The sequence below is a fragment of the Perna viridis genome, chromosome 2, assembly GCF_037379345.1.
Source record: "Perna viridis isolate PV_CMFRI_1.1 ecotype Kerala chromosome 2, ASM3737934v1, whole genome shotgun sequence".
Lineage (NCBI taxonomy): Eukaryota > Metazoa > Mollusca > Bivalvia > Mytilida > Mytilidae > Perna > Perna viridis.
The window spans coordinates 2,513,154-2,539,084 of NC_142446.1; the positions used below are offsets into that span (position 1 = coordinate 2,513,154).

The 25,931-nt window shown below is 34.6% G+C and overlaps 1 protein-coding gene across 1 annotated transcript in view; it reads right to left on the reverse strand.

Moving 5' to 3' along the window:
• LOC148623291 (kanadaptin-like) overlaps positions 1 to 25,931 on the reverse strand; it is a 45,930-nt gene that overhangs the window by 17,241 nt on the left and 2,758 nt on the right. Inside the window, exons 2-7 of the mRNA XM_088565040.1 lie at positions 24,238 to 24,415; positions 21,831 to 21,950; positions 14,521 to 14,584; positions 13,909 to 14,051; positions 11,820 to 11,980; positions 18 to 87 (exon numbers count right to left, since the gene is read on the reverse strand). Coding sequence (XP_088421166.1) covers positions 18 to 87; positions 11,820 to 11,980; positions 13,909 to 14,051; positions 14,521 to 14,584; positions 21,831 to 21,950; positions 24,238 to 24,415 — 736 coding nt within the window. The remainder of the gene's footprint in view (positions 1 to 17; positions 88 to 11,819; positions 11,981 to 13,908; positions 14,052 to 14,520; positions 14,585 to 21,830; positions 21,951 to 24,237; positions 24,416 to 25,931) is intronic.

The window sequence follows — 25,931 nt, forward strand, 5'->3', positions numbered from 1 at the left end:
AACCATTAACAACTAACCTGCCTTGGCCTTGTCAAGTTTTCCCTCTATTTCTAGTATATCTTTTATAATAACTTCATGCTTCTCTAGCTAAAAAAAACAAAACTAGAAATATAGTGAGCAAGATCACAAAAACAATACCCCCTATTTTAAATGGAGTTAAATTAAAGCAAAATCTTTAAATTGGATTAGCTCCCTTTGGAGTTTTCTGACAATACCAGTAATAACATTCCTTCAAGCACATCTACATATGATGCCCAGTCTTCATATACAATTTCATAAAGTCCATTTACAAGGTTTTGGAGGAGTTGCTCTTACCAGGTTGTAACATGTAAAACCTTACAAGTTTCAACTGTACCACCTATGTCACATGGCACAGACTACCCATTGGGCTAGACACAGAGTAATACTCTATATTACATGGTACAGACTAGTCCATGAGCCAGACATCAAAATACTTCAGAATGTTGCATGGTACAAACTAGTCAATGGGTCAGATATCAAAATACCTCACAATGTTGCATGGTACATATTTATCAATTGGCCAGACATCAAGTTCTTTATGTTGCATGGTACAGACTAGTCCATGAGCCAGACACCAAGTTCTTCACTATGTTGCATGGTACAGACTAGTCCATGAGCCAGACACCAAGTTCTTCACTATGTTGCATGGTACAGACTAGTCCATGAGCCAGACACCAAGTACATCACAATGTTGCATGGTACAGACTAGTCCATGAGCAATACATCAAGTTCCTCATTATGTTGCATGGTACAGACTAGTCCATGGGTCAGATACCAAGTTCTTCACAATGTTGAAGGTACAGACTAGTCCATGAGCCAGATACCAAGTACCTCACAATGTTCAATGGAACAGACTAGTCCACGAGCCAGACACCAAGTACCTTAAAATGTTGCATGGTACAGACTAGTCCATGAGCCAGACACCACCAAGTTCTTCACTACTTTGTACGGTAGACTGGCAATGGACTTCAAGCAATGGATACTGTTCAGCATTCAACAAGAGAGCACTGCCAGTTCTTCAACCAGAAGACACTGTTTAGTGCCTTCAACTTTCAAGCATTCATCAAGAGCCTTAAAAAAAGATGACACTATCTAGTCTTCAGTAAGTTGACACTGTTTAACCTTCAATCAAAGGACACTGTCTGGCCTTAAACAGAGGATACTGTCTAGCTCATAGAGGAGGACACTGTCTAGCCTTAAACAGAGGATACTGTCTAGCTCATAGAGGAGGACACTGTCTAGCCTTAAACAGAGGATACTGTCTAGCTCATAGAGGAGGACACTGTCTACCTCAACAGGGCATTGACTAGCTTTCAACTAGAGGACTTTATAGCCTTCAACAGGGTAGAGCACAGTAAATGTTAAGCTCTATCAGCATATCCACATTGAATACTGGATTTTCACATTAAGTTTTATCAAAAGCCTTAATTGTTTAGGAGTTCTGCTTACAAGAATGTGACTGTGTAATATTTGACACCTTGAAAGAAAAGAAAAATAAATATCTGTCTTAGCAAGGTTACCATATAAATTAGCGTTGATTGATGGATTGAGTGTATACCTCAAGTCTCCTTCAACAATGGAGGCAGAGGCAAATGAATCATTATACACTCATCCTTGGATACATAATTACTATACTGTCAGCAATGATGTCATATCATTAGTTTTACACCCATCCAGGGATACATAATTACTATGCTGTCAGCACTGATGTCACATCAGTAGTTTTACACCCATCCAGGGATACATAATTACTATGCTCATAGCACTGATGTCATATCAATAGTTTTATACCCATCCATGAATACATAATTACTTTGATGTCAGCACTGACGTCATATCAATAGTTTTATATCCATCCATCCAGGGATACATAATTACTATGATGTCAGCACTGATGTCATATCAATAGTTTTATACCCATCCATGAATACATAATTACTTTGATGTCAGCACCGATGACATATCAATAGTTTTATATCCATCCAGGGATACATAATTACTATGATGTCAGCACTGATGTCATATCAATAGTTTTATACCCATCACAATTATTTTTTGCAGTAATATTTCAATAAAATGCTTTGCAGGGCACTGCTTGATACAACTGCAGAGGTTTACAGTTTGGGTAAGTATACATACACCATTCAAACTTGACACTGCTTTGAATTTTGATAAGATTAGACATTCGACACATGATAAAAATTTGACCAGAACCGAAAGTGGTCACTTATTCCTAAATGGTTCCAATAAAAACCTACAAAATCAATTCCCAATTTCCTGTGGGAATATGGTACCATGTGGTACAATTTCAAAGCAATCCATTCCCTTTCACTCCAGTCATAGTCCAGAACATGGATCTGGAAACGGTAAAAAATGACAGTCATTGACCGACAAATTTTGCAAATGACCGACGACAATTTTCCAATATCGGACATAAAAAAATTGTCAATCCTTATAAATTACAGTCTGTGTGGTTTTATTAGTGTATAAACATCCTGTCTACCAGTCTCCTAATTGTTTATTAGAAATTAATTGACAGGTGTGTGTAAATTTTAGCCGATGTGCAGCCACACGTGACTGTGATTTACCTGTAACTGATTAGTTGATTGCATAATTGAATTAACCGTACATGTGACTGCCAAGGCCGCAGTCCAACTAAACCACAGTTTATGTAGGCGTTTGGAGACAAACAAATCAGGGAGTTACGATTTTATTCGTACATAAATGTATTGGTGAAAAGCTACAAAAGAAATAAAGTTTCAATGTAACAACAGTCAAATAAAGAAGTACATGAAATAATCATATCAAATAAATCAAGTACTAAGTATGTGTGTCTGTGTGTGTGATGACTAACATAAATATCCAATGTATACCTCAAGTTCAAGCTCAAAAAATACAAATAAAAAATAAAAAAATTCACAATGCATCTTTTGTATGAAAGTTCGAGGTTTTTCTCGTAAGAAATCATTTTTACGATTCACAAATAGCACATCGTGATGCACGTTACTTTAACCGTAACGAGTCATTTATTCGATTGACAAATTACACACCGTGCACACTGTAGTTAAATCAATGTTCATACAGTTATCGAACTTCTCAAACGTGGCGATTAGGTAATGTAGATGATACTTTTGTAAAAATAGATAATACATATAAGGACTTACATCGTGGCATCAGATGATTTTTCAAGCAGAATATTAAACGTGTTTAACAGTGGGAACTTCCATCGTAACTCTAAATTACAGAATCAAATCCGGATTATTTTCCGGTTAAAAGAAATATTTCATACAAGTGGCATAACACTCCTCGCCTGATATTACAATTTAATATCACTCAAATAACTCAAATTATCAGAGTTCAAAAATCAAACGTCCTTATAATCCAAAATTAAAGGATCTAAAAATGTCAAAAATTTTCAGATTTTGATGCTGTCAAAACAGAATTAAAAAATCATAAAAATATAAAGTAACCTGCAAAAATTACATATGCTACAAAACATCTGTGAGTTATCAAAAACACTCTAATATTAAGTTATATCAATGTGAATACTCAATTCAAATTACATGTCTCAGATAAACTAGAAAGTACATGATAAAATGGTAGCACTCTAGAAAGAAAATGACTGTCAGTAATTGTCAACATCTCTGTCTCTGCTTAGGAGAAGAACTATTTCCGTAACAAGCCTTGTGAACACTTTCGAATCCCTACCAAGTCTAACATCAACTTTACACAAATGATTATCCTCGCTGTTGTGTGTTTGAACGATCACACCTATTGGCCAATTATTACGGTGCAAGGAGGTGTCACGTATTAGCACTATGTCCCCCTCCTGCAAATCATTTCGATCTTGTTGCCATTTCTTCCATAACTGTAACGATGGTAGAAATTCAGTTTTCCAACGATGCCAAAATTGGTTGGCCAGATGCTGAATACACTTCCACTGACCTTTGGAAATATCCTTCGGATTGAAATCATCGATGTGAAAAGAATGAACAATTTGGTGTTTTCATGGTAAGTAGATTAGACGGAGACAACGGAAAAGGAGCATCAGGATCATAGGATATCGGAACAAGAGGACGAGATTTGAAGACAGACGTTACTTCTGCTAGAAGGGTGACAAGAATTTCATGCGTTAGTTGTTTGACGTGTAAGAGAACAGCATCAATTATTCGTCTTGCTACACCTATCATTCGTTCCCAAATGCCTCCCATCTGTGAGGCATTGGGAGCATTAAAAATCCAGTTTATTCCTTTTTCTGTCAGATATTGTTTAATTGGTCGATCCTCTATACTGATTACTTTCGCATTAAGATCCTTAACTGACCCTACAAAGTTTGTTCCACAGTCTGAGCGTATGATTTTAATTTCACCTCTGATAGCACAGAAACGTCGAAGCCCGTTGATAATGGAGAGAACTCCTCTACGTGTAAACGGTTTCTCATTTGTCACAACACAGTAAGTAAATATGTCCTGCTGGAGATTCCAACATACTCCTAAGCTCCTTTGTAAAGGAAGATCCTTATCCTATTGATCGAAGTCAAATTCCTTAAGCTCACTAGCTAAATCGTCCTTATCGAATGCTGACAAAACTTCAACTGAATTAGAGCATATCTTATGTAGTCATAAGTTACCTATGTCAAATAAGGCTGATTTAGTCCTTTTCAGTAGATCTACTGCTTCATCACTAGTACTATGAGCCGATAAAGCGTCATCCACGTAAAAATTACAGTAAATATATTCCTTGACATCATTTCCTGCTGTCTCACCAGCAACATCTGCCATCTTACGAAAACCACAACTAGCTACCGCAGGACTTGGACAGTTTCCAAAGACGTGTACCTTCATACGAAAATCAACGAGTTCCTTGGACAAGTCATTGTCTTTATGCCACCCAAAACGTAAGTAGTCTCTGTGATCCTTATGCCACCCAAAACGTAAGTAGTCTCTGTGATCCTTATGCCACCCAAAACGTAAGTAGTCTCTGTGATCCTTATGCCACCCAAAACGTAAGTAGTCTCTGTGATCCTTATGCCACCCAAAACGTAAGTAGTCTCTGTGATCCTTATGCCACCCAAAACGTAAGTAGTCTCTGTGATCCTTATGCCACACAAAACGTAAGTAGTCTCTATGATCCTTATGCCACCCAAAACGTAAGTAGTCTCTGTGATCCTTATGGACATAAAAGCTATAAAACATCTGTTGTAAATCTGCTGTCACAGCAATCTTGTCTGATTCACAGCAATCTTGTCTGATTCACAGCAGTCTTGTCTGATTCACAGCAGTCTTGTCTGAATCTAAGCAAAACGAGATTGTTCATCATGTTTGGTCCTGAAATCTGCTGTCACAGCAATCTTGTCTGATCTAAGCAAAACGAGATTGTTCATCATGTTTGGTCCTGTCATTAGCACATCATTTAGTGATATCCCGTTGAATTTAGCGGATGAGTCAAAGACTATACAGATTTTGTTTTTCTTTTGTGGGTGGTAAATTCCAAATAAAGGTAAGTACCAACATTCAGTATCATTGTCAATATCAGGAGCATGTTCAGCATGTCCATTGTCAAAAAGAGCTTGCATAAACTCCAATACATGCTGTTGCTTTCTAAGAGATGCATCAAAGCTCATGGCTCTACTCACAGCCTGCTCACTGTTATTGGCTAAAGTTGCACATGAAAATTTGAATGGAAGTGGTGCTAACCATTTGCAATTTTCACCATGTTGCATGTCATTCTGCATTAGGTCAAGAAAACACTGGTCTTCAACAGATATGCCAAGTTTGTTGTCGACCTTTGTCGTCCTAAATAAGTTGGACTCCTGAGAATCTATATGAAACACATTCCTACACGGTTCCAAAATTGAAGCTCGTCCATTTGCATGAATAAAGGTTTTCATTGCAGTTATGTTGTCAGGTAAGTGAGCTCCGTTCAGACAAGATTCTCCGACTATCACCCAACCTAATGTGAGTTTCTGAGCATATGGTTCGAAAGGTTTTCCTATTTTCTGATCAAGAATGTAGTGGGCAGAAATCAAATCACGACCGATGAGAAGAGATATGTTAGCTTGAGGATTAAGATGTGGAATATTTGGTATGATTTCAGAAAGATGTGGATAATGAGATGCTACTTGGCGAGTTTGTATTTCACTTCTATTATTAGGAATCATGTCACACTCAAGAAGAGTAGGAAGTTTTAGTTGCTGTCCATCAAAAGACTGTATGACAAATCCATCTGCTCGTCGGCCAATTATGACAGTTTTTCCTCCAGAACTGCTCAATGAATATTGTTTTGATTCAAAATCAATATTGAAATGGTCTAACACCTCACCACGAATTAAAGACAAATTGCTTTGTTCATCAATTATTGCATACAAACGCAACACTTTCTGTGGCCTAGATGAGTGGAAAATGTCAACTAATACTATTTTCGCACATGATTTTCCAATGCCCTTTGAGTCACATATCTCAGTACATATAGAAACAACTTCCTTGGGAATACCAGGCTCCTCACCATGATTTGGAACAGATTGTTCATCTTCTAATTGTTCATTTACTTGTCCATAGATGTGCATTCATGTTGTGTGCGATGTGCTGTTACAAAACATTTTACCTGACCGTGACAGTCCTTCCTTAAATGTTTGGCAACACAACAACGAAAGCAAATACCATGTTGCTTCAGTAAAGCCTTTCGCTCTAGTATCGTCTTGTGTCTAAAAGCTCCACAATCATTCAGTGTGTGATTGGCTTTATGAATAAGACATTTCAATTTGTTATTGTCACTCGAGTTTGAGATACTTGTTTTAGCAACATTTACATATCGAGGATTTTGTCTGTTTCACCACTTTGTCCACTGACTTCAAAATCAGAGCTAGGATCATTGATTGTTTCTGACATTTCTCTTATGAACTCACAAAAGAATGTGAACGGAGGAAACAGTACATGATTGTTGCGTTTATATGAAGCGGCTCAGCCATTTTGTCTGAAGACCTGGTGGCAATTTTGAGATAGTAGGGTTAACACCGGAGGCAGTATCAAAAAACTCAACAAGGTAGAATATTCAGGTTTTTCTTTCACAACTTTGATTTCACAAAGTACATCAGAAAGTTCGTACATTCTACCTTTGTCCTTATATGTTATTTTCAGGAAAGAATTTAGTTTCCTTTTCAGGGCGAATTCCACCTTTTCGGCGAACCATAACGAGAATCGAGACGAGACCAGGCTAGGTTCAGCACAATGTCAGGTTTACCAGCATTTAATACTTTGATGGATCGTACTTGTTTCAAAGAATCAGGACCACTAAATTGTAGCAAGAGATCAAGTTCTTCAGAAGAAGACGCACCAATATCTGTCATTACGGATTTAAAGGTATCCTTCCACGAGACATAATTTTCAGGGTGATTATCAAACTTGTGGAGTCTAGAAGTAAGCAAGTCTTTTTTAAGAAGGAATTTGGCAAAATCTACATTATTGTTTGTATCTACTGTGGTCGTTTTTGCTGATTGTACGGGTTGTGCAGATTTCACACAATTGGCCTTTGGTATAGCAATGTCAGTGAGCGGTACATTAGTCGGTTCATTTGGAATTTGATGTGGTGTGAACTCTACTGCAAAAGAAGACAGTTTAGGTTTAACGTGTTCGACTGCTGATGGAATAACATCACATTGTTTATCCTTATCTGAATTTAAAATGTCATTTTGTTTCTTTACATACTTTTCTGTGAGCTTGTATTTTGTTCTTTCTATTTCTGAGGCATCTGATGATGCATGGCTAGCAGCGTCATCAGCTTCCTCCTCTTCAAATACCTTTAGTTTAGCCATGGCGACTGCTGCTTCTTTCCTTGCTGACAATCCTTTTTCTCTGACATCGAGCCGAGTTTTCTGTAATATACAAGTGGCTTCATACTCTGCCTTTTGATGTAACAAGTCTGATTCTTCCTGGAGAAATTCAAGTCTTTACCTTGCTGCTTCTGTCTTTGCCTTTTGTCTCATTAACAGCGAACTACTTGTACTTGAAGCATGACTACATTTAGAGGACGCCTTTTTAGACAAATTCTTGGACATCTTTTCTTCTTTCACGTCTGTGTTCATGTTTCTGGTGGCTGAATAAGATTTGAAAATTAAATCAACTTTCTGTACTAAATACTCTCTATATTTCATGTGGTCTGACAATTCCTGTTCAGCTTCATCAGTCCTTGTGCATTGTAAGAAACTCACATATTCATCGGATTTGGTCATGTAATTATGAAGTCCATTGTGAAGATACTCCAAATGGTCAGAGATACTTCCGGGGTCACCCTGGCCGGTTGTAACTATGTTATAATATTCCTCAATTTCTCTCGATATACAACTAAGTTTTCTGCCATAGTTATCAACAGTTGTCAAGAAAAGTTCATGTCCTTTTTCAGTCTGAATGTGTTTCCGTGTTTCCTTGTCGCTAGAACTCAAGCTGATTAGATCTTTTCACTGTGACTGCCAAGGCCGCAGTCCAGCTAAACCACAGTTTATGTAGGCGTTTGGAGACAAACAAATCAGGGAGTTACGATTTTATTCGTACATAAACGTATTGGTGAAAAGCTACAAAAGAAATAAAGTTTCAATGTAACAACAGTCAAATAAAGAAGTACATGAAATAATCATATCAAATAAATCAAGTACTAAGTATGTGTGTCTGTGTGTGTGATGACTAACATAAATATCCAATGTATATCTCAAGTCCAAGCTCAAAAAATACAAATTAAAAATAAAAAAATTCACAATGCATCTTTTGTATGAAAGTTCGAAGTTTTTCTTGTAAGAAATCATTTTTACGATTCACAAATAGCACATCGTGATGCACGTCACTTTAACCGTAACAAGTCATTTATTCGATTGACAAATTACACCGTGTACACTGTAGATAAAACAATGTTCATACAGTTATCAAACTTTTCAAACGTGGCGATTAGGTAATGTAGATGATACTTTTGTAAAAATACATAATACATATAAGAACTTACATCGTGGCATCAGATGATTTTTCAAGCAGAATATTAAACGTGTTTAACAGTGGGAACTTCCATCGTAACTAAATTACAGAATCAAATTCAGATTATTTTCCAGATAAAAGAAATATTTCATACAAGTGGCATAACAGTACAGAAGCAGCCCCGTTGCCTATACGAATTAATTTAAGTAACTCGGAGAATCTTCATACATTTATTAAGTAAGAAAAAAGATTGAAAAGTCCACCACTTTCCTGCCAATCTTTCAGAGGTAACGAAAGCACATGGAACTGAAACTTCAAATCAGTCATACATGTAGTTTGTAATTATTAATTCGTCGATTGAATCGTTTTAACACAGAAGTCAACAGATCATTCAAATCAATAGACAAAATGTGTTTGCGATTTTCTTTCATAAATAACGTCTAAGTGTGGTCGAAACCAAACTCATTCACTCACTCTGATATTTTGTAAATAAATAACACACTTTCCAATATTTATCTTAAAATAACTACAAACAAAGTTTATTTTCGATCTGAGCATGTAAAATGACTGACAAAAACGTCAGCTGAAGTTTGATAAAATGTCCGGCATGGCCTGTCAAAATTTCCGGACCATTGGTCCAGAAATCAGAAAAAATACTTGTTGTTGGCTACTCATTCTTACTTGGTTAAAGGCACAACCCCAAAAATTAATCCCAGGCTTCCTTCTTTATTAATTAATCCCAGGCTTCCTTCTTTATACATTAATCCCAGACTTCCTTCTTTATTAATTAATCCCAGGCTTCCTTCTTTATACATTAATCCCAGACTTCCTTCTCTATAAATTAATCCCAGGCTTCCTTCTTTATACATTAATCCCAGACTTCCTTCTTTATAAATTAATCCCAGGCTTCCTTCTTTATAAATTAATCCCAGGCTTCCTTCTTTATACATTAATCCCAGGCTTCCTTCTTAATAAATTAATCCCAGGCTTCCTTCTTTATAAATTAATCCCAGACTTCCTTCTTTATAAATTAATCCCAGACTTCCTTCTTTATAAATTAATCCCAGACTTCCTCCTTTATACATTAATCCCAGGCTTCCTTCTTAATAAATTAATCCCAGGCTTCCTTCTTTATAAATTAATCCCAGACTTCCTTCTTTATAAATCAATCCCAGACTTCCTTCTTTATAAATTAATCCCAGACTTCCTTCTTTATAAATCAATCCCAGACTTCCTACTTTATAAATTAATCCCAGACTTCCTTCTTTATTCAGTATGGCACTTACTAAGTGACTTAGTGATATAATTTCAAAGAGATTCATTTACTAATAGTTAAGTTATTGTCTGGATATCAGGAAAATGCATGTTTCTGAAAATTATTGTCTATACCCCCAAAAATCAATCCAAGTCTGACCATTGTGGTATAGAATATTGTGAAAAAATATCATAGACATTTCTATGCTTTTATTGGAGTTATATAACTATATTCTATGAAAATCTTGTTTAAGTTAAGCCCCTTTTTGGCCCCTAATTCTAAAATGGTTGGGAAATAATACTAACTTTCCTTTTATGGTTTGGAATCTTGTTATAAAATTTTATAAAGTTCATAAAACTTGGCACAAAAATAATAATAAGTGTCTAAAGATGATGACACAGACTACAACAGGGCCATACCAATATATGACTGCAAATTTTTGGCTGTTGTATAAAAACAATAAAGGCAATCAGGGCACTTTTCAATAAAAAAAAGTATATATCAGAACATTTATTGTTTGGAACTAAGAGGTGGATTTGATAAGCCCCATCAGTGATGAATGTAAAAATAAGAGGCTCCCAGGAGCCTGAATTGCTCACCTATTTGAATTTTGCCTTTCAGGGGCAATAAATATAACGAGAAGTTGTCCAACAATTTTGACTCCAGAAGACTTTGGTAGAACTAATTATAAGGATCATTTCAGCAATTGAAAGTTTCTTTCTATCTATCGTACTTTTCAAGATATTGGCTGAAAACTTAAAAAAAAAGAAGTCATTTTTTCCCTTTCAAGGGCAATAACTCTTACAAGGACTCATCTAACAACTTTTAACCCTGAAGATTTTTGTAGTCCTAATAATAAGGATCATTTCAGCTATTAAAAGAATATGGCTAAACCTAATGATTTTGGAGATATAAAATTAACGTCTTACCCCTATGTTCTATTTTCAGTAATGGCGGCAATGTTTTTCAACGGATTATAAATCCCCACATCAATTCCATGCAGCATGCCCCTAGAAACATTCATACCAAGTTTGGGTCCAATTAGTCAATTAGTGTCAAAGGAGAAGAATTTTGAAAGAAATAACATTAAAAATAGCAAAGAAAACATTGAAAAAATGCAATTTCTCCAATATGGCTTCATGGATTAAAACAAATAGTTGACCACAGGTAAATTTCATCATGCTGAACAGTTTAACCCGTCTCAGAATTTAACTAAACCTAACGGTTTTGGAGATATATGCTAAAAACCAGCGTCTGGCACCAATGTTTTATTTTTATTAACTGCGGCCATGTTTTTCAACGGATCAAAAATCCCCACGTCTGTTCTATGCAGGATACTGCAAGGAACATTCATTCCAAGTTTGGTTGCAATTGGTCAAGTAGTGTCAGAGAAAAAGAGTTTTGAAAAATTGTTGATGACAACGACGGACGCCAAGTGATGGCAATAGCTCACATGACCTTTGGGCAAGGTGAGCTTATAAAAATTTATATTGATATGAACTTTTATTATTCTTTCAAAATGGCTGATTACTTTTGTCAGTTGAAGCAGACTTCAGTTAAAAACAAAACTGTCTGTAAGTACATACCAGACTTTGATAAGTTTCTGTTTTTTGTTCCACCTTTCCAGCTTTTTTCATTCTCTGATGTCTTTTCTTCTCTATATCACCTGTTCTGTCTAGATATAGATCCTCATCACTATCATAAAAATCATCATCTTCCCAATTCTTTTCTTTCCTTTTTCTACTTTCTGTTTGAAGAAATCAATAACTTTCAAGGGTCATTAAAAACATGTAAACTGATTCAGTTAATAAAAATCGAGACGAGGAAGAGTTGCATCACATTATTGAAAACAAGCCCACACACTGGACAATATATCTGTTTAAACCATCTCAAATAGAGATTTTGTCCTTTCCATAACCCAAATACTCATGTAACAGTTTAGTAGTATATTAATAGAGCTAAGACCCCCTCCTTCATTGCCCCTTACAATTGTTCAATGCATTGAACAGGACACCATGTGTACATACACATGGATAGCATTGAAACTTAATACTGGGTATAAACAAATCAAAACAATGCATTAACATCAGCATTTTAATTTTAAATAAGAAGAGAACCCTTATGTTATTGTACATTTAAGTGAAGTGTATGGTATCAATACACAATAAATCTAATTACAATTCTCTGAACTAACATTCATCAAGTTGGTTAAGACATGAGTTTAACATAATTTTAATCCACTATTCCATATACAAGTAAGAAGCACAAATATACTTTTTATCAGAAAATTCATACTGTGGTATAGGAGGTTTAGAGGAAACTAAAAAGGGTACACTCTACTGTCTATTTGAGTCAACTGAAAAGTTCATGTAACTCTGATCATGCTAACAAAAATCTTAATTTGAACTGAATCATATGTTTTAGCAAAACTGAGTAAGAATAAACACTTTCTGACACTGATACCTCTAGAATGTACCACAATCTTGTCTTGGTAAGATTTCCTGTATAAAATGTATTTATATAGTTTTGTCAGTCAGTGAGTTATCAGCTTTTGTAAACAAGCAATGATAATTATTTGCATCCAAATACATTGTAATACATTCATTCTACATATCTATGCTTAAATATTTCATTTTGATTTGTAACGACCTTTCTGATTGGTTGGTTCCATTTGAGCAAACCAGGTTATTTTGTATCACCTAGCTTGGTACTATGATGTCATTAATGTCAATTGGTCCACTTCCACGATTCCAATAATCCCAAATAAAACAACATTTTGAATACTAATCAATTACTGAAATAAGGACTGTTACCCATTATAGATAAAATTATAAGGAATATTTATAATTTTTGAACAGGTTATACCGGAACTAAAAAACCTGGTTTGGACCTGTTAACACTTTTTTTTATAAACCATTTCACTGTTTATACTAGAACTTTGACCAGAATCAAAGTGGCTCCTTTATGGCCACTAATTCTTGCAGGGTTCCAGTCACAACTCACAACCTCTTAATTATTCTCTGTCTTCCTTTTGGTGATATGGCACTTAGTGGTATGATTTCAATGAGATCAATTAACTTTAACTCAAGTTACCAACCATACATAAGGAAATTGATTTTTCTTGCCCTTTTTTAGCCCTTTATTCCTAATCAATTCAAATCACAACCCCACAAATCAATCCCATACTAGCATGGGTGATATGAAACCTTGTGGTAAAATTTCATAGAGATACATTCAATTATGGTCAAGTTATTGCCTGAAAATGAAAAAAAAAAGCTTGTTTCTGGTCCCTTTCAGGCCCCTAAATCCAAAAAAATTCAAGTTACAACACCCATAAATCAATACCAGCCTTCCTATTGTGGCATGCACCTTGTGGTATAATTTCATAAAGATCCATACACTTATACTCAAATTGTTGTCAGGAAACCAAATTGTCTATGAATGCCAGACAATGACAAAGAGGATCCTGACTGATTACACATCACATCACGATACTATAATAGGACCCCAAAGTATTTTCAATCATATAAAAATATATAACTTAATTTGGCCAAGACAAATAACTCTAGAATGTAATGAAAATTAAAAGACAGGAATGTTCTATTAGTTTCTTGACTTTTCCTTAACACAAGGACCAACAGAAATTATTAAATGAACTTTATCATAGAAAATCACCATGGGTAGCTGCCCGAAGTAGATTCATTCGGTCCAATATTCTACAGCCTTCTAATGCACATTGTAGCACAGCTTCTTTTTTCTTCCCTGATACAATAGCTTCTGCAATAATTGGTTGCCCATTAGGTCCATCCACTGGTAACCTGAAATTTAATTAATAAGTCAAATCAATAGGCAAACTAGAAATACTGTCAGCCAGCAAAGCCAGGTCAATTTTGAAAATTTCATCTAATTTTGTTCAAATAAAGCTGTTTCAGTCAAATAAAAGTATTTTTTAATCCATAGTAATAAAAATCCATAGTTGCATTCATGAATATGGTCATCAGCAGTCATGGTAACCCTTAAATAAATTGCTTCACAGAACATGACTTGTTGAGCCTGCAAGTCAAACTACGAAAAAGTAATTATAAGCAATTATAGGTGCAAATTTGATTAAATCATAATGCAATACACATTAAATGTACTCACTCTACTGCAAACTTGTGTAATGGTGGACACATTAAATATACTCATTCAACTGCACACTTATACTGCAATGGGGGGGGGCACATTAAATGTACTCACTCTACAGCACACTTGTACTGTAATGTTGGACACATTAAATGTACTCACTCTACTGCACACTTGTACTTCCCATTGCTAGCATCTGTAACTACATATTCTGGTTCTTCATAACCTATTAAAAATGACAAATATTTTCTGTTTAATACATTTCTATAATGTGTTTCTATGTTTTATCTTATCCTAAGGAAGACTTTCATTTAAACAGATGTACTGTTAAGTCTTTACAATAATTATATTTCATACCTTTAAATTTGATCTGTTCTCTACAGTGGTATGAGTTACTATATGCTCCATTGCATTTTGTATTTACTTCACATTGTGCCTAAAATCTGCTTCTCTGACTGTTATTGGTTAAAATATACTTAGGGGTTGGATGTCCTAAATTTTCCACTTGTGAGTAGTATTTTATTTTGGTATAAATTTTTGTACCGTATTCAATGTAAAACTAGAAGGCCATGATGCATAATTGAAAGCAGAATAGCCAGCAGAATAGCCAGCAGATTATAGACAGCAGAATAGCCAGCAGAATAGCCAGCAGATTATAGACAGCAGAATAGCCAGCAGAATAGCCAGCAGATTATAGACAGCAGAATAGCCACCAGAATAGCCACCAGAATAGGCAGCAGAATAGCAGAAATTAAAAAATAAACAAAAGAAAAGTCAGCAGATAGGGTATTTATGATATTCATTTTTCCATTAACTGACTTTTCACTTTTCGTACTGGCTTCAAGCTTTTTGTATTTCAGTCTTATTTTACTGTTTGTATTATATTGATTTAGAATATCATTGAGTCAGTTAAATTGATTTGATGCTAAGGTACCTTGTTATATATATAGAGTACTAATAACAAACTTTAATGGTCATTTTGTGTACTATTTAATTGTAGAGTTGTGTTCTACTTATGTTTTCACTATGTATTGAACATGCAAATGCAGTTTGATTGATATTATTTGTTTGAATTATGTAATTTGCATATATTTGATCATTGATTTATTTTGTATGCATATTTATATGTCTCTTTGATCTTGTTTCATAGATTTTTTCAATGCCTTCAGTATGTGAATTAAAAGTACTTCCACTTTCGTGTTTTCTTTGGGCCAACATACACCATCAAGCCCAACTAAGTCAAACTAATACATATAAACTGAATGCCATTTCTAACGTATAAACTGTACCCAATTTCACACACATTTACAAATTTTGTTATGTTTCACCTTGAACAAATTATTAGCCCTGTCTAAAAGTTAATTAGCATTTACAATGAAGAACTATTTTACCTGAGTATTTATCCCACCCTGTAATGATTCTAAAATAAAATCAATTTCTGCTTAAGAAGATAATTTCCTTGATGTTTATACAATTTTCAAAAACTAGACGCATTTTATTAATTTGAATTTTTTCCACCAATTTTACTTGTTTTAATCACTCCTCTTCACATCCTGTTTATTATCATAAAGTATCAATGATAGGATGAAGATTTTGACTGATAAGTGTGTTAAAAGGAACAAGCAAGACACATTTTATGTTTCTTGGCACATTACTGCAAGAACTAAATTCCCAAACTGAATTTTATTACTAAACATCTTTCAAGGCCAAAAGGAGTCTTCAGTTGATTTGAAGACTATAGATTACATTTGGAGTATATTTTTGTATGGGGTTCAGAAATAGTATTAAGTTCCAGGCACAGATCAGTGACATAAGGATAACAAAACAAAAAAAATCATGAATCCTTATTCAAGTTATCATGTGGAAACCGTTGGGGGAAGGGTGGATATACAGCTTTATGGAGGGTATCACATAATACCTCGCCACTTCCTGTGGCGGGGTATGAAAATTGGAATTCGTCTGAACTACTGAAGTCTCTTCAAAGGAATATGAATCTATATTTAAACTGAAAATATGTCTTAAGTCATACAGAGGTTTGATTTGTCTTAAGTCATACAGTGGTTGATTTGTCTTAAGTCATACAGTGGTTTGATTTGTCTTAAGTCATACAGAGGTTGATTTGTCTTAAGTCATACAGTGGTTTGAGTTGTCTTAAGTCATACAGTGGTTGATTTGTCTTAAGTCATACAGTGGTTGAGTTGTCTTAAGTCATACAGTGGTTGATTTGTCTTAAGTCATACAGTGGTTTGAGTTGTTTTAAATCATACAGTGGTTGATTGTCTTAAGTCATACAGTGGTTGATTTGTCTTAAGTCATACAGAGGTTGATTTGTCTTAAGTCATACAGTGGTTTGATTTGTCTTAAGTCATACAGTGGTTGATTTGTCTTAAGTCATACAGTGGTTTGATTTGTCTTAAGTCATACAGAGGTTGATTTGTCTTAAGTCATACAGTGGTTTGAGTTGTCTTAAGTCATACAGTGGTTGATTTGTCTTAAGTCATACAGTGGTTGAGTTGTCTTAAGTCATACAGTGGTTGATTTGTCTTAAGTCATACAGTGGTTTGAGTTGTTTTAAATCATACAGTGGTTGATTGTCTTAAGTCATACAGTGGTTGATTTGTCTTAAGTCATACAGAGGTTGATTTGTCTTAAGTCATACAGTGGTTGATTTGTCTTAAGTCATACAGTGGTTTGATTTGTCTTAAGTCATACAGTGGTTGATTTGTCTTAAGTCATACAGTGGTTTGATTTGTCTTAAGTCATACAGTAGTTTGAGTTGTCTTAAGTCATACAGTAGTTGATTTGTCTTAAGTCATACAGTGGTTCATTTGTCTTAAGTCATACAGTGGTTTGATTTGTCTTAAGTCATACAGCAGTTTGAGTTGTCTTAAGTCATACAGTGGTTGATTTGTCTGAAGTCATACAGTGGTTGATTTGTCTTAAGTCATACAGTGGTTGATTTGTCTTAAGTCATACAGTGGTTGAGTTGTCTTAAGTCATACAGTGGTTGATTTGTCTTAAGTCATACAGTGGTTTGAGTTGTTTTAAATCATACAGTGGTTGATTGTCTTAAGTCATACAGTGGTTGATTTGTCTTAAGTCATACAGAGGTTGATTTGTCTTAAGTCATACAGTGGTTGATTTGTCTTAAGTCATACAGTGGTTTGATTTGTCTTAAGTCATACAGTGGTTGATTTGTCTTAAGTCATACAGTGGTTTGATTTGTCTTAAGTCATACAGTAGTTTGAGTTGTCTTAAGTCATACAGTAGTTGATTTGTCTTAAGTCATACAGTGGTTCATTTGTCTTAAGTCATACAGTGGTTTGATTTGTCTTAAGTCATACAGCAGTTTGAGTTGTCTTAAGTCATACAGTGGTTGATTTGTCTGAAGTCATACAGTGGTTGATTTGTCTTAAGTCATACAGTGGTTGATTTGTCTTAAGTCATACAGTGGTTTGATTTGTCTTAAGTCATACAGTGTTTGATTTGTCTTAAGTCATACAGTGGTTTGATTTGTCTTAAGTCATACAGTGGTTTGATTTGTCTTAAGTCATACAGTGGTTTGATTTGTCTTAAGTCATACAGTGGTTGATTTGTCTTAAGCCATACAGTGGTTTGATTTGTCTTAAGTCATACAGTGGTTTGAGTTGTCTTAAGTCATACAGTGTTTGATTTGTCTTAAGTCATACAGTGGTTGATTTGTCTTAAGTCATACAGAGGTTTGATTTGTCTTAGGTCATACAGTGTTTGATTTGTCTTAAGTCATACAGTGGTTGATTTGTCTTAAGTCATACAGTGGTTGATTTGTCTTAAGCCATACAGTGGTTTGATTTGTCTTAAGTCATACAGTAGTTTGAGTTGTCTTAAGTCATACAGTGGTTTGATTTGTCTTAAGTCATACAGTGGTTCATTTGTCTTAAGTCATACAGTAGTTTGAGTTGTCTTAAGTCATACAGTGGTTCATTTGTCTTAAGTCATACAGTAGTTTGAGTTGTCTTAAGTCATACAGTGGTTTGATTTGTCTTAAGTCATACAGTAGTTTGAGTTGTCTTAAGTCATACAGTGGTTTGATTTGTCTTAAGTCATACAGTGGTTGATTTGTCTTAAGTCATACAGTGGTTGATTTGTCTTAAGTCATACAGTGGTTTGATTTGTCTTAAGTCATACAGTGGTTGATTTGTTTTAAGTCATACAGTGGTTTGATTTGTTTTAAATCATAAAGGGAAAATCTAAGATAAATTCTCTATGTGTAATACAATGTATTTTATATTGAATAAAAACAAATTACATACATAACACATGGGTGTTTGCACTTGTATCACATCAAAATATAATGACAAGATGTGATACACTTGGTGATTCCTAAACTTATAAAATACTTTGTAGGATGCAGCTAGTTACACCTGCAGAGATTGAATGCCAAATCAAACCTGATATGTATAATGTAGAGTTTTGATGTTTAGCACAGGATCAGATATTGACCAGAATCCAAATGAATATTAGTATTTTTGTATTCAGCAATAACACTTACATGGACAGACAATCAAACAGGCAGATATTCTATATTCCTCAAAATTTACCTTCTGGCTAAATAAAAATCAATATAAAACTCAAAGGACATAAACAATTTACAATTTACATGGCAATTGGTGGAAGTGTTTTGGGGTAATAGTCTGTTAATGGATATTGTCTCTCTTTTGTAAGAATAAAGTCCCATAACTCAAATGTACATAAAAAAAATCCAAAATCAAAATGGAGCTTACATTAATAAAAGTTAACATTTCATTAAAGTTTCATGAAAATTGCAGGAAGCATTTTTAAGTTAATGTGCAAATATGGTAAATCCCCACTTTATAATGAATACTGAAGACATGCAATGAAAATTCAAAAATTCTTCACAATAGAAAGGGGGATTACATTGATAGAAAAAAGAAGTCCGACTTGCTCATGTGATTTTGTTTTGTATGTATTGTTTCAGTTATTTTATGTTCGTTGTTGTGTGTGTCTGTTTTCTATGTCTGGTCTTTTCCCTGGATTATATTCTTTTGATTTCTGCTAGAATCTTGGTTCCTTGATTACTCTTTCATGAAAATGGGTGCAAGCACTTTGGAATTGTAATAAAAAAACTAGAAACCCTGTTTGTCACAGGAGCCCCAACGTCATTTGTTAGTAGTGATTTTTTTTAGTAAATCAAATGTGTCTGTAAGACACTAATGATGCCCCTGCTCACTAGATTGGCCAAAAAAAAAACATGTTTATTTTTGTATGAAGACATGGTTTGCAAATTCAGAAAGGTTATGTACTGTCAGTGGATGCAGTAAATATTTGGTATGATAGACTAAGCACAGCAAAAATACATTGTTGCTTGGGATATATTTCTGACAAAAATTAGTAAGTCCAACTATCACCCAGTATCATAATATTCCATAAAAATCAAGATCCTATGACCTTGCAAACCAATGTTATGTGTAGAAACATCCTGCAAAAAATATTTTAGATGTAGTTCGAAAACTACAGGAGGAGATAGCAGGACAAGCCATATAGCCCTGTTTCTGATGAAAATGACTAAGTCTATCACCAGTTTCCATAATATTTCACGAAAATCAAAATCCTATGGCCCTGCACACCTTCATCATTTGTAGAAATATCCTGTAAAATATTTTATATGTAGTTCAAAAACTGTACGAGGAGATAGCTGGGCAAGCCATGATCATGTCTAATCCAGACGGATGCATGGATGGCACGACGGATGGCGCGACGAATGGACGGACAGGGGTAAATTAATATCCCCCCAACTGTTTGTGGCGAGGGCATAAAAAACAGCAAAATCCCCCTTTTCCATGAATGAAGTCCCATAACTCTAAACCTTATACAAATTGAAAGAGAGCTTAAATAAAAACAGGAGAGTTCTTAATGATGCCATCACTTATCTGTGATTTGGTTTTGGTCGGCAAAAATCCATTGAGTGGTATGGGGCATCAACTCAAATCATCACAAATTCTTCATTTTTAAAGATAACTGAAAAATTCTTTTGGTTCCCTACACTACGAATAAAGCTTTTTTTTCATCCATGGAATTTTTAAATAAATAATCAGTATTTAGACTATGTGAGCATAAAATTTCAAAAATAATTTTATATGAAAATAGAGGTTTAAATATAAATATTTTAAATTTATTTTTCAAGTAAAAGAGTTCCAATACAAGATATGAATTACTTTACCTAAATTAAACATTTTACAGAACCAAAATTGGATATAAAATAATAAAGTTATAAAGTTTTGAAAATTAGGATTCTAATCATGAAATTGTAATTATTTCTATTGCTGGTAGTTTTGACAGTATTGTCATTCTTTTGTGTGTTCTGAGCTAGCTTTCAGTAACTGCGAGCATTCTTTATGTGGCTATCTCATTTTGTCTATATGGTGTATGTTGAGGTATGTATTGTTGAGTGAATTTTATGGTTTGTTGTTTCAGTTTATTTTGTACCTTACATTAAAGGGTGATAGTTAACACCTTATAAAACCCATGCACCTGTCCACAGTTGGTCATTAATTTGTCTTTGTGTCGGGCCAACGTCAGATGTTGGTCATTAACCTGTCTTTGTGTCAGGCCAACGTCAGAACTTGGTCATTAACATGTCTTTGTGTCGGGCCAACGTCAGAACTTGGTCATTAACGTGTCTTTGTGTCGGGCCAATGTCAGAACTTGGTCATTAACCTGTCTTTGTGTCAGGCCAACGTCAGAACTTGGTCATTAACGTGTCTTTGTGTCGGGCCAACGTCAGATCTTGGTCATTAAAGTGTCTTTGTGTCAGGCCAACGTCAGAACTTGGTCATTAACGTGTCTATGTGTCGGGCCAACCTCAGATCTTGGTCATTAACCTGTCTTTGTGTCAGGCCAACGTCAGAACTTGGTCATTAACGTGTCTTTGTGTCAGGCCAACGTCAGATGTTGGTCATTAACGTGTCTTTGTGTCGGGCCAACGTCAGATCTTGGTCATTAACCTGTCTTTGTGTCGGGCCAACGTCAGATCTTGGTCATTAACCTGTCTTTATGTCGGGCCAACATCAGATCTTGGTCATTAACGTGTCTTTGTGTCGGGCCAACGTCAGATCTTGGTCATTAACGTGTCTTTGTGTCGGGCCAACGTCAGATCTTGGTCATTAACGTGTCTTTGTGTCGGGCCAACAGCAGATGTTGGTCATTAATGTGTCTGTGTCATTATAGTACTTTTCAGTTTGATTTTGAAGAATTGTCATCTTTCTGTTATCGTGGATTTTATAACTTTTGTTATCAGGCTTTTCAAAGTATACTGGAAAAAGGAGTGTTTACACTTATTGAAGACCTTTGGGTGATCTCTGAAAGTATTTACTATTTTGTATTTTGGTTATACGCTAGTTTTTTACATTCCACCATATCTGTTCTTTTTTTACATGAAAATCACTAATAACTTTTTATTGGTGAAATCAAACCTTCTCTTTCATAGAATCCTTTCAATGCCTTTTTAGGATCATCAAGATACAGCTCCTCACTTTCTAATTTAACATCTTCAGAGAAAGGATTAACACTGTCCTCATCTTGAGCATCATCACCTGTAAGACACATAGAATTATAATAAGGTATGTAAGTCTTGTCATGTAATTCCATGATTTCAAGAAAATGGGTCCTTGTCAACCATTAAAAAGCATAAAGATTTGTCATTTAGAGAGTGTTGAGTTCAGTGTTAAAAGCAAAATATTTTTTTGTGTGAAAATACTGATAAAAATGAAAAATATCTACATGTATTTCTATGTGATAAAAGTGTAAAGAAAAAACATAAAATAGAATATTTTGCATTGTAAAACAGCGTTTCGAGATCCCAAAAGTAAACAATAAAATGTAGATCAATCTTCAGTTTTTAATATGTTCTACATCTGAAATTCCCATAAAGACAATGAAATTAGAACGAGACTTACATACCCTATAGACCTAAAATGACATCCATACTGTATTATTGTAATATAAAAAGCAAACTTTACTTTCTACATTGTATATCCTAGAGTTTATTCTATAAATTTTTATAGAATAGTAGTACTGGACAGATACATGCCATTTCTATGATTTCTATCTTGTCATTATCCTTTACGTCTTCAAAGCATATACAGTATACTGTTTTAATGAATAGAAAGGAGAAGCAAACAGAAGCCAAATATGTTTCCAAGTTGAGTTTCAATGGCAACTTTGAATGGACACAGCCATTTACTGAACTAACTGAGCCACACAATAAGTGGATCATTTGTAGACAGCATTGAAATCAACAACCTTTTAAAATATCAGAACATTGGCACATGTGGTTTCCAGAGGAGTTGAACCCAAATTGCAAAAAGAGGCTCCTAGGAACCAGAATCACTCACCTGGTTAATTTTTTGCCTTTCAAGGCATATAACTCTAACAAAGAGTTGTCCAATAATTTTGACTCAAAGTATACTTTGATAGGACTTATTATAAAGATCGTTTCATCAACTGAAAGTTTCATTCTATCTATTATAGTTTTCAAGATATTGACTGAAACACATAAAAACATCATTTTTCGTTTTTCAAGGGTAATATCTCTAATAATGGGTTGTCCGACAATTTTGATCCAATGCAGACTTCTGTAGGCCCTATATCATAAGGATCGTTTCTACAATTCAAAGACTTTGGCTAAACTTAACGGTTTCAGAGAAATATGATAAAAACTTCTGACCTACCATTCTGTTCTATTTTTAATAACACTGGCCATGTTTGTCTACAGATAAAAAATCCCCAAATAAGATCTATGCATAATACCCTCAGTAATATTCCTACCAAGTTTGGTTCTAATTGGTCTAGTAGTTCTTTGAAAGAAATAGAATTAAAAAGAAAATTTGACAACAGATAGATCTCATAATGCTGAACACTTTATCACATGTCAGAATTTGGCTAAACATAACAGTTTTGGAGATACATTCGAAAAACTTCTGTCTGACCCCTATGTTCTATTTTAGGTAATGGCAGCCATGTTTTTCAACAGAACAAAAATCCCCACACCAGTTATAGGCAGAATACCCTATGGAACGTCCATACCAATTTTGATTATAATTGGTCTAGCAGTTTCAGAGAGGAGTTTCGAAAAATTGTTAACAAGGACGGACAAGGATGACAAAGGACGCCAAGTGATGGAAATAGTTCACATGGCCTTTGGCAAAGTAAAAGGGAGTGGTTCCTATGACTCTTAAAACTTGAAAACACACCAAATCAGTAGATACAATAGTTACCAGAATTAAATAAGGAACACAATAAAAAAAAATAATCAAAATGAGAAGAAAAACAAACATTCTATATGGGTTTAAAATGGTACGGGCCACAAACTCTAAATTAAATAGGAACCTTACTTTAGTGATTATTAAAATCATATCAAAATGTCATAACAATTGGTCAACCACAACTCAAGTTGTCGCACAAAAACCAAGTGTCTACAGAAGACAACGACACAGATGACAACACAAATGACAGCACCATATTAATATACGACTGCAAATATACTGTGTTCGTATAAAAAGTGCTGCACATATAGAGATATATATGACCCTAACTTTTACAAATAAATGATGCATACCAGAAAGGGATTTCTACAATGTCGGCATAATAATTTGTGTATTCTATGCTTCCATCAATCTTTTTTGAGTCTCAATATGGCTTTTTCTACAGTCATAAAGATATTCCGTGAATTTACCTCCAAATACAGGCTGTTTCCCAAAGAAAATTTACCTCAAAATCATGCAATGTTTCCAAAAAACAGTTTGCCCCAGCTTTTTTTGTTCTTGGTTTATTTTCTTTCCAAATCCAACAGGTGGGAGCACTTTTAGGAAAACATCTTACCCATTCCCCAACAACATCCACTATCTACTTCAGTTTTATTAAATGCTGCTATTTTTTGCTCTTGAGAAGCAATATCAGCAAGACGTAAAACTTCCGCCTCTTTCTTTTGTTTTTCTCTCTGTTCTTTTAGATCGGTGATTGACATTTCAGATTCTTCTTCCTTGTCATCATCTGGTCCCTTCACAAAAAAAAAAAAAAAATGCAACATTTTACAAACAGAGATAAACTGCAATTTGTGTGACTGAAAACTCATGAGGTAAATTGTGAGATTCAATGCGTTAAAACATGGATATCACAATCTGTTCAATGGTTTTGTAGATATCACAGCTTAGTTACAATACAATTAAGTGTGTTTTTTACAAATCAAATGGTTAAGGACTATGGCATTGAAAACTACAAAATTGTATACAAAAGAGCACCTGTTCGTCTACATAATTTAGTTAATTTAGAAAATTTCTAAGGCCACAGTTTCTTAATTTGTTGGTTTATGGATTTTTGACTGGATGAAATCAGGTAGGTTGGTCAGAATACATATTTCCTACTTATATCTTAACTAAAAACATTTTTTTATTTTCAAAGATTCCTTTATCTACCTACATAGTTTAGAAGTGGGATTCTAATCTACTGTAGACTGGTGCAGGTCCAGGTGTCAAAATAATAGGCCTGCAGCAGCCCTAAGCTTGTTGTAAAAGGCGACTAAATAATGCTCAGAACCTTAGCTGGGGGCTAGGGCGCTCTGTCCACAGAGCAACTGGGTTGTGTGCCCCAGGTGGTGGAATGGGGTACCCCTGGTATGTTACATGCTGGGGTTGTCAGGCTATAAGACGAAAAACCTGACCGCAAACCATAGTGGTGCACCGTGTTGGGAAAGATGCCACGTTCCTCGCACGTAAAAAACCCTACTGTGGTATTCTCCCAGAGTAGGAACCATAGGGCTCCGCCACAGGAGGCTAAATTGCCCGACCCTACCCACCTCTCCCTATTTCCAGTGGCAATCAAAATTTGTTGACCCCATTATCCTTCTGTCCCATCCCACTTTTCATTTAATCATCATTTCTTGTTCATTTTATCATCCATTTCATGTTCATCGCCTGAATATAGCTGAAATATTGCTGCTCAGACGTTAAACCCCAACAAACAAACAAAACAAACAATCTACTATGTGTACCTGCACATCAAGTGTTCAATAAATTCAATGGGCAATACTAAAATGATATTAATTTCCTCTATTTTTTCTGTATCTAACGCTTTTCTTACTGTATGATATAGTTAGGTTAAAATAAAGGTGGTAAAAAGTGACTAAAAAGTTAAGTTATAATCAAAAGGTAAATTTGAGTTTTAAAACAGGTTACCAGTAGTCAAAAACATGTACTATTTAATTTATCATTGATCATTGTTTTGGTGTAAACGAGTCGTGTTACAGTAGGGCTAAGTGAAATGTCAATATAAAAAACCTACAAAGTACAGGAAGAATTCAGGGACAAAAAATTTTGAGTATGCAGACGGATTTCATTTAAGTGAAAAAAAAAAATATTTTTTTACATTTGTTTTCTATTTTCATATAACAATTACACTAAGAGACTATATAACATATTTAAAAAAACTTTTAAAAATATTAAATTGACCTATGTTTTTTTTAAACCTAAAAAAATACATTAAAAACCAGTAATGTCATGAATTGGAAGACAATGAAA